At 30.8% G+C, this 10,006-nt stretch overlaps 1 protein-coding gene and 1 long non-coding RNA gene across 2 annotated transcripts; one reads left to right on the top strand and one right to left on the bottom strand.

Moving 5' to 3' along the window:
* Window positions 1-257: 257 nt before the first annotated feature.
* On the bottom strand, window positions 258-1,867 carry LOC132253627 (uncharacterized). The gene is made up of 7 exons (XR_009465485.1): window positions 1,747-1,867; window positions 1,486-1,644; window positions 1,231-1,405; window positions 998-1,135; window positions 825-898; window positions 559-695; window positions 258-461 (listed from the first exon to the last, which is right to left on the bottom strand). It is a non-coding gene; the product is annotated as an uncharacterized LOC132253627 (long non-coding RNA).
* A 5,491-nt stretch (window positions 1,868-7,358) lies between these two features.
* Window positions 7,359-9,160, top strand: LOC104879032 (topless-related protein 1). The gene is made up of 5 exons (XM_010650430.3): window positions 7,359-7,398; window positions 8,098-8,200; window positions 8,278-8,457; window positions 8,580-8,693; window positions 8,826-9,160. The coding sequence occupies exons 2-5, from the start codon at window positions 8,121-8,123 to the stop codon at window positions 8,989-8,991; spliced, it is 540 nt and encodes a 179-aa protein (XP_010648732.1). The 5' UTR covers window positions 7,359-7,398; window positions 8,098-8,120; the 3' UTR covers window positions 8,992-9,160.
* The last annotated feature ends 846 nt before the right edge of the window (window positions 9,161-10,006 follow it).

The following is a 10,006-nucleotide window of genomic DNA, read 5'->3' as shown; positions in this document are numbered from 1 at the left end:
CCTACTTCCAAAGGCTGTCGAATGCCATTACCACCAACAAAACTATATAACCACACCATATGTTTTGAATATGAAACTCCTGTTTTATGAAAGAGAAAAAAATAGGGTTCAAAAAAAAAAAAAAAAAACAACTATTGTTAACTGTTTTAAAACCTAATTGAAGTGTTTCCAAATCTTCAGCTCACCAAATCTGGAGCCGCCAGGGCACCATTGTACACAAGTAACTGATATACGAGGCTCTTTTGTTAGAGTTACCTGAAATTCATCCAGATAAATCAGTATAGAGTTCAGATCATTCTGGCTATATTAAATTGTTATCTTGGTTCCAACTTTATTGAGAAGGGGACATACCTTTAATTTCATTGATGTTCCTCTCATATCCCAAAGGCCAAAAGCCCTTGAAGCTACCTTTTGCTTGGAACTAACCTCCCACAGGGCTATCTCCCTGATATCAGTTCCAACTGATAAATGATATTAGATTCACATGAGTCCATTTTTAGTTTAATAGACAAAAACTTACAAGAAATTACATAATAACATGAGGGCAACAAGGACTACCTAGCAGTAGAGAATGTTGGAGGGTGGAAAATCCATGCTCACTGGAAGTGATCCTTGATGCAAAACCCGCCCAACAGTCTTGAGCAAGTCATGGACTCTGTTGGACGCCAGACTTTTGCTTGGTCCAGGAATAGGTCCTAGAAGTGCACAAACACACCATGGACATCCACAAACCAGATGAACAATGTAAATAGGTACAATATTAATTTAAACATAAGCTACTTAAAAGAAAGATGGCAAAATTTGCAGTAGTGAATCCAAGTTACCTTCGCTGAAAAGCCAGAAGGCATAGATCTGGACATATCATTACAACACCCGGGACCCTTCAAGATCATCTCCACTATACAAGGAAATTGCATAAATTGATAAGGGATGAAATTAATTTAATGAAATCATAAAATCATTGGTCATAGAACATCAGTGAAAATTCCTTGACTACCTTGGTTTGTCGCATGATGTATGATTGATAGATTTCTCATCCTGAGCTGAAAGGTTGAACTGGTCCTGATCATAAAATTGGCATAAGTGGTGGAACTCGCACTTGGGGTGGAATTGATGAGGGTACAGATTGAAAAGCCTGAACACAAAACTAACATTTAACCATTCTAAAAAATTGTATCTAGCAAAGAAAAAGTAGATTGAAAAGCCAACTCAATCAACATGGTCACAAACCCCATTTGAACCCAGTTGGAAAAGTCCTTTAGATCTTGTTGTGGATCCTATCAACTGATTGTTTGTGGCTGGTTGCTGAGACGAATCGGGTTTGTTACATTTATGATCCATGAATGAGCTTCTTAAATCTGGAATATCAGCTGGATTTTGGCAATGGAAATGCTGCCAATTCAGGCTGTCATATAACAAACTCAAATCAGTTCATCATTAGTTCTTTATGTTCCATAGCATCTAGAAATTATAAGAGTATATTACCATTGGTTCATGATTGTCTTTAACCTCGAAGCTTCTAGGTCAGGGAAATTCAGTCTGTCATTGAAAAGAGAATTTGCTTCAATAAGCCTGTAGATCTCATTCAGCACTGCTGATCTTGCATGGTTTGCATCTCTATAGCCACGAAGTTGATCATGCTCACTGAAAAGGACACCATTGCAATAATGTTGTTGTCTAAATTTGATCAAATCACTGCTACAGAGTTAAACAAATGACCATGCAAACTTTGTGTAAAACCCATACCGGATATTGTCTAGTGTCAGGAGCTGAGTCATTTCTTTATATATACACATCAGCATTGTGAATGGGGAAAACTTTCAAATCCCTAACAAGGATCTCTATGGCACCGGCGGCTTGATCATGCCTAATCAATTGCAAGCAATTTCAATTAAATAGACAAAACCAATAGTGATTGCGAACACTTCTCAATTAAACAGAAAGCTGAAAACACCTACTGATATTCCAGAAAACATGTTGTTTTCTGGTTTTTTCTGAGTTTTTTGTGGGACTCCAACAGAACAAACTGCTATTACACCATGGATTCAAACAGGTTCTAAATTTGTGAAAACATTGCAAGCTTACCCATCCAGTGATTCGAAGTACTTCTGCTTACGAATCTCCAAAAATTCTTCATAGAAAATTTATTCTGATCAACTTAGGTAAAACCCAGCAGATACCGCTCAAGCTTCTCCCATTAACCATGAAGCACCAACTCCTCCATATAGTTCAAGTGGAAGTAGATTCCAGACTCTTGTTCCAGCCTAATCAAACAGGAAACAAAATGACTGTATGGAGAAGTTGCAAAACAAGAAATGCAAGGAATCCTTAGGTGATGACTGACAAAGGAGCTGTGTAGAACTTACTGATGAACAGTTTCTTTGTATTTCTCCTCGTCCAGGAACTGCAATATAAGTACACGAGATCCTTGGAAATACTATCGCTAGGAGATGCCATCGAAATTAACCATAAACTATTTGTCTTTACAAATCAAATCCTGTAACAACAACCAGGGAACAATTAGGGGTTTAGTGGATGGGGCAAGCAAGAAGCTAGAATAGGTTCCATTGATTGTTTGACAGAACATATTTTCCCGAAAAACCTTTCACAATTCAAAAACTTAGCCGGAAGGAAAAAAAAAAAAAAAAAATCCCTTGAATGTACGTCCGAAAACATTGTTTGTTCAAATAAACACAAATCCTAATGAAACGAAGAGAAATCAAAATTATAAAAGACTCTGGAAGTAATGGATGAAAAACAAATCAACGGACCAAATGAGAGAACACTATGTCTGTCAATGGATCAAAACAGTAAAACAACTTCAACCCATTTGAATTGAGACGCCCGAAACGAAGAGAGAGAGAATCACCGGAAAGGATGAAAAATGGAAATGATAACGGCGGCCTTTGACCTTCCAAAGAAGAGAGAAACAGAACCTGAGAAGACGCAGAGCGGAACAGCTCTCTCTCTCTCCAATTTATCTCGGGGACGACATTTACGAGGCTGATAAGCAGCAAGTCTTATAAAAGATAAGCACAGTCTAAAAAATCTGTACTACATGCAGTCAAGGCGGGGCCCACAACCAAAAAGGTTGCCGACCAATAATCGCCCACAGAATTGAAATACCACTCTCATTTACCAGCGACTGAGGTTCAGACTTTTGTTAATTTGAAGTGGGAAGGACATTATGATCCAAATAAATGCATGCTTATCTATTGCAATTAATTCTAAACTTTGTTTCTACAAAAAAAAAACAGATATTTTGATATCTGAATGGATCCGTTTGGATGCCAAGAAAATCAAGGCATTTAATATCTACAAATCCAAAAATTAAATTATGTACCCAAAAAGTAATATGAGGTGTCAAAATTATTTTATTGCCCAATTTAATGGTTGGATTAAATTAATTATAAACCCATTAATGACTATATGTAATAATATTTGAAATGGGTTTGTCCCATTAATTGCTATACACTAACATTATTGCTATTGTAGAAAATAAAATTTTAAATTTTAAATTTTAAATTAATTATAAGATCTATATCTTTCCCATTTTTAATTTCAATATCTAAGTGGAATCTCCAAATTATTATTTTTTAGGTTATGCTATTATAATTGAACCGTTTGATTTGAAAAGAGGATTAGCGGACATATCATCTTAATTATTGACTAGAATTCTACTATAGTTCTAACTATGTTGTAATTTTCATTTGTGACCAAATCATTTTTAATTTCAATATCTAAGTGGAATTTTCAAATTTATGTGCATAAATATCCCTACTTAATTGTTTTTAAAGGAAAAAAAAATTAAATTGACATCTTATTTTCCTTGTATATGTGGTTGTTGCATTCTAGTTTCAAAATTAATCATAGAAGCATATTAATTGGGTGTAATTGTTTTCAAAAATAATTTTTTATTTTTTAAAATAGGTAAAAAGAAAAACATATTTGATAATTAGAAAATAGAAAGAAAAAAAAAATTAAAACAGAAAAATGATGTTTTTAGAAAATATTTTTTTAATTATTTTTACTTATTGTTTGATTATTATTTTAAAAAAAATTTATATAAATATGGTAAATGATTACAAATAAAATAAAATATTATGTATAAAAATTATTTTTAAAATATAAAAGATATATTAAAAATATTTTATATTTACAAACAAAAATTTATTTTACAAAATATCGAAAATAGTTTGAAAAAATAAAATTATTCTTAAAAATTATTTTTTTTAGAATTTTTTAAAAGTGGTTACCTCTAATAAAAAAAGTTTTAAAAGATATTTAAAAAAAAAATTGAAAAAAAAAAAAGAAAATGGCCGGCTCGCATATCAATATCATCTCGTGCGAGAAATAGCGCTTTCGTTTTCGTTGTATCCATGGACGGCAGCATATTCCTGACTTAGGCTCTAAGCAACTTCAGTGGCAGGATTGTAGTTTCCAAGAAAACGGGACCCAAATTTTTAAGCATTCGTCCAAAACTAGTTATTTGTCTTGGACTATGAGAGAGACAAAAATTTATGTCAGACTTGTCGCCACGTGCTTTTTTATACGTGGCGATGACAAAAAAGAGAACGTAACGCCTCACGTGAGGTGGTAGTGGGTCCTACTTGCAGTCTGGTAAATCATGACCGTCATCAAAAAGGTTGTTAAGATGAACGGTTGATACTTGTTGTTAAGATGAACGGTTGATAGTTAAGCTAGTGAGAGATTTTCAATTTAATTTAGTGTGATACACTTAAATGTTGTGCGTTTTTTTTAAAAAAAAAAAAATACATAAAATACATTGGAAAGATATTAATTTCTTTTATTATTTCAAATTTTGTATGAAAAAATGAAAAATTAGAAAATTAGAAAACCTTATCATATTTAGCCTTTTTCTTTGTAATTTTCAAGATAACCAAATTAATATTTTGTCGTGTTTGGATTCTTTCCATAATGGGTTTGAAATATTAATATTTAATCTAATGAACCTTAAGAATGATTTAGATTTTAAAATTTCAGACAACAAATAATATTTTATTTCTTATAAATCCATGTGTGAAAGTGTTTATATATAGAATTAATTAGTTAAAAGAAATAAAATAATTTATAAAACCAATGAATTTTAACCTTTTTTATGTTTTCACTTAAAAAGAAATCAATTTTTAACATAAATATTAATTACTATTTTAAATATTTACTTGTAAGTTTTAAATGAAAGAGTTGTTTGTATAAGAAAATAGTGAGAGTATTTTTATTAAAACGAGACCAAAAATAATGAAATGTTAAATTTCCAAAACCGGGTTATATATATATAAATATATAGAAAAATAGATTTTTTTTTTTTTTGTTGGATATTAATCCAATTTTCGAAATTTATATGTATATCTATGTTTTCCCATGAAGAAAAATTTTCGCTTTGAATTGGAAAGGTGGGATTTACTTATATGTATAATTTTACAAATTAATATATTTTAGATATGGGATTTTATTAAAAATTGATTTTTTTTATTAAGGATTTTGTTGATGTGCTCATTTAATTTTCTCCAAATGCTAAATGATGTATGTTAATCTAAGATGAAAAATAGATTTTTTTTTTCCATTTTAATTATTATATAAAGTATTATTCATATTGGTTTGGTCTTTGTTAAGTCAATTAATTCATTCTTTAAAGCTATGTTTGGTTATTAGAAAGTTTAAAATAAAATACAATTGGAAGAAAATAGAGATGAAAAGTAAAATAAAATACAATTGAAAGAAAATAGAGATGAAAAGTACCAAGGAAATAAAAAATAGTGAAAAATAAAAAAGAAATTTAAAATCAATAAATTATTTTATGTATTATTTCAAAAAAATTTACTTATTTAATTCTTCTATATAAATATTAAATAATTTTAAAATATACACATTTCTTAATAATTTTAATTTTATTTTATTTTATTTCGTATTTTCCATAATAAAATTAAACATTATAAAATAAATTTCCTTAACATTTTTATTCTTTCCCTACTACTTTTCGAAAATCAAACAATAAAGGTTTTTTCACAACATATTTGAAACAAAAATTCCATAAATTAGATTTGAAAAAAAATATATATAATTATTTAAATGACATACCCAATTTATATTATTGGATTGACCTCTATATTGGTAAATTTATTATTATTATTATTATTATTATTATTTCGAACCATCTTACCTTCCTTTACATTATTGTGTAAGTTAGAATTAAATTAAAAGATATTTCTACACATCTTTTCAGCCCTTCATTTAAGAATATTATGTGCTGATTAACAGATTTTAAGTTGAATATATGAACGATTAAGTTTAAATAATTTCTTTATACTAACGTAACAAAACTATATTAATATATTTTTAAATAAAAAATTAGAGATGGAAAACTTTGTGGAAATAGTGTCAAATTTTCCATAAGAAAAAAAAATTATAAGATGGGATTTGATAAACTTAATATAACTTAATAATTTAATTAAGTTATTAAATATATTGATTATGTTTAGTAAAGTAAACTAATATTGTAATTTAAAATTAAAAATATTTTTGATAATCAATTTAATAATTTAATATGAATTAATAATTTAGCTATAATTTTATTGAAAATCACTTTAAGTAGGGGTGAAACTTGGGTGGGTAGCCCTACGTAATTGGAACCTACCTTATGGACTAGGGCAAACATTTTCAATGTTTGGATTGAGGTTGAGTTAAGTTTTTTTAATATGAATTCAATTTTGGTTAAACTCAGACCAAAGGTTTGAATAATTTGAGTCCAACTCAAATTTGATTTAATGTTTTTATAATATTCATTATTATTATTTTTAAATTAAAAAAAATTATAATTATATCATTTTTCATTATTTTAAAAAATATATAAGTTTATTTTACTTTTCACTCATATATCTTGAAATTTTATATTATTTATTATTTAAATTTTAGTACAAATATAAAGAATCTTTTTTTATAAAAAAAACCACTATGCATGTATTTTGAATCATGCAATTTAATCAATCTTACCTATCCAACTTTAACCCAACTAACTTAAATTTAGTTTCATCAACTTGAATTCAATCCGAGTTAAAAAAAAAATAAGGATGTAGAGATCAAATTGGGTTGAGTTTGAGTTGATTGTTTCTTAATTCGGGTTAGGTTTAAATTAACCATTAACCCAATTAACTCACCTAAGTTAGAGTTGTAAATTTTACCAAATACCATTTTTTTTTATATTTTAATTTATACCAATTGCTACTCAATTTTTTAATATTGGAAATTAAAAAATAAGGAAAAAAACAAAGGAAGAGAGACCTAAAATAATGAAAGTAGATTGAAGTAACGGAAGAAAACATTGTTCTTTTAACGTTGAGGCCGCTGCCCGAAACCAGAGAGAACGAGTTTGCCCGAACGGTAGTAAACCACTCAAAGCTTATCAGATAGCTTATCTGCAAGAGTTTACACGTACCTTCTTCTACCTGAACCCCTCTTTTACTGTATAAAGTCAGTGCTTCTCTCCAAAAGAAGCATTCATCTCCTTAATTTTTCTCACAAATAACTACTCTTTGTGTGAAAGAGGAAAGGGAGAGCTTTTTGTATTTCAGGGTTACAGTCATTTTGCAGGTGGGCTCTAATCAAACTTCTTTTGATTAGATGTTCTACTCTTTCTCCAAAATTGGCTGTTTTGAATTTCATTTTTTTTTTCATTCTATGTTTTTTTTTTTCTCTTTTTTTCTTCTTTGATTCACTTGATCTGATGGATTTTTTTCTCTCTATACCTGAAAATCCTAACTTTTGAACATCAAAGAAAAGTGGTTTTGCATGGGTTAGGAAAGGGTTCAGAAATCTACTGGTTTTGATTTGGGGTTTGACCCTTCCTTTCTGAATTATTCTCATTGTACCATCCATCCCTTGCAGCTTCTGGTGCCTTGTGATGATCTTGATGCAGAAAAGAAACTACTAACAAACACATTAACCAGTTAGGCCTGGATGTGTCCGAAAAAGGAAAAACCACAAATCTGATCTTTGATTCAACTAAGCTGAAAATTTTCAATTATTAGATCGGGTTTCTTTTAAGCCCTCTGACTGATTTGGTTTTAGTGGAGGTTCTAGATATCAGACAGCTATTCGTGGAGATGTCTTCTCTTCGTAGAGACTGTATTTCCTTGATCCTGAAGTACCTTCAAGAGGAAAACTTCACAGAAACGGCTCACAGGTAGGTTCACTGCTTCTTCTTCTTCTTCTTTCTTCTTCTCTCTGACACATACATATATGCTTGCACTTATGACACAGCCTGGAGCGTCAATCTGGTATTTTCTTCAATCTGAATTACGTGGAAGAGCTGGTGATGAATGGAGAGTGGGAGGAGGCTGAGATGTATCTTTCCGGATTTACCAAACTGGAGGACAACAAGTTCTCTACCAAGATATTCTTTGAGATCAGGAAGCAAAAGTACCTAGAGACATTAGACAGGTAACTATAAATTAAACTTGTGATTTTCATACTTCAGATTTGTGTTTTTGCCATTGTTTTCTTGTGTAATTTCTTCCTAACTTTAGACCACTGTACATGAAAGTTGGTTTGATATTTGCTAGAAATGAACGCCTTAATGCTGTAGAAATCCTAATGAATGATCTCAAAGTTTTTAGCCGTTACAACAACGACTTGTTCAAGGAAATGGCTCTACTCATCACACTAGATGATTTCAGGTAGGACCTCTACCCTAGCTGGCTCTCTCTCTCTCTCTCTCTCTCTCTCTCTCTCTCTCTCTCTGTATATATAAATATGTTTGTGTTTATGTGTTGCCCAAATGGAACATTAAATCGTCCATATTTTTGTAGGAAACATAAATCACTAGGGAAGTATGGAGATACATTATCGGCGAGAGCATCAATTCTAAGGGAAATCAAGAAGGCTATCGGAGCGAATCCTGTCTTCGTGGGCAAAATGGAACTTCCTGCCATTGATACAGCAGCTCTCCGCAGTCTCGCTAATGAAGACGCCTGACCTGTCAATGTTGTGGGTCTACAGTACTCTTTTCCTAGCTTTTGTTTTCACCCTATGAATTTCATCCTTTCATAAACATTTGATCATAAAGAGGAAGAGAGGGTTTTTATGATTTGTGACCGTCCAATGGAACCTATAATAAAGTCAATTAGCATGCTTTTTTCTTTTCCCATTGTGATTTCCAACCGAAGAAAGATCGGCCTTTTGTTAAGGATTTTTTGCTGCAGAGAACACAGGTGCACTCCCCATTTCAATCCATGTAAACAAGGCATGGAAGGATCATTAAACTTGAGAGGTTGAAAATGGAAAAGATGTATATCTATAAGCTTGGCCTACAAGCCCTAAGAGTTGGGCCATGCTAGACTCTCTAATCTCAAACAAGTACTCGACTTCAGTATTAAAGCTTTGTGAGGGAGAATTTCTCGAATGCTAAAAGAGTATTTGAGCTCTCAATTAGGAGTCTCACACTTTCCAATATGATTTATCCATATCTCGGAGAATTGGATACCCAAATTTTTCTTCAAATACAATATTGAAAGCAAACTTCTATATAGTTAAAAATGTCTTAATTATTATCATCTTGAATAAAAGCATTTTTAAACAACAATTACCAACACAATTTAATCTCATGGTTACAGTAATTACTCTTACTTTTAGTACTTCTATTGCTAAATGTAGAAGCTAAACGCTATCTCAAATATAGTTTAAGTATTACTAAATCTCACTAGACCAACAATTTGTATTTCAAGCTTTAGTAGTAGCAAGCATTTATACAAAGGCGTAAATTGGGCTTGACCCACCTAGCTAACTTGAATATTGGACCTTCGACCATGTTTAAGGCAAAGGCTATGTTTGAGATATGGTGTAAAAAGTTGAATGTGTATTTTTTACTCTCAGGAATTATGTCAAGGAAGGTGAATAAGTATATTAAGTCCAGTTTATCCCATTTTTATAACCATAAAAAATATATATATATCAATCATAATAATCAATATATCGAGTGTACATAGAAATC

Source organism: Vitis vinifera, chromosome 4, assembly GCF_030704535.1.
Source record: "Vitis vinifera cultivar Pinot Noir 40024 chromosome 4, ASM3070453v1".
Lineage (NCBI taxonomy): Eukaryota > Viridiplantae > Streptophyta > Magnoliopsida > Vitales > Vitaceae > Vitis > Vitis vinifera.
Note: the sequence above shows the minus strand (reverse complement) of the source record. Positions and strands in the feature narration are given on the sequence as shown.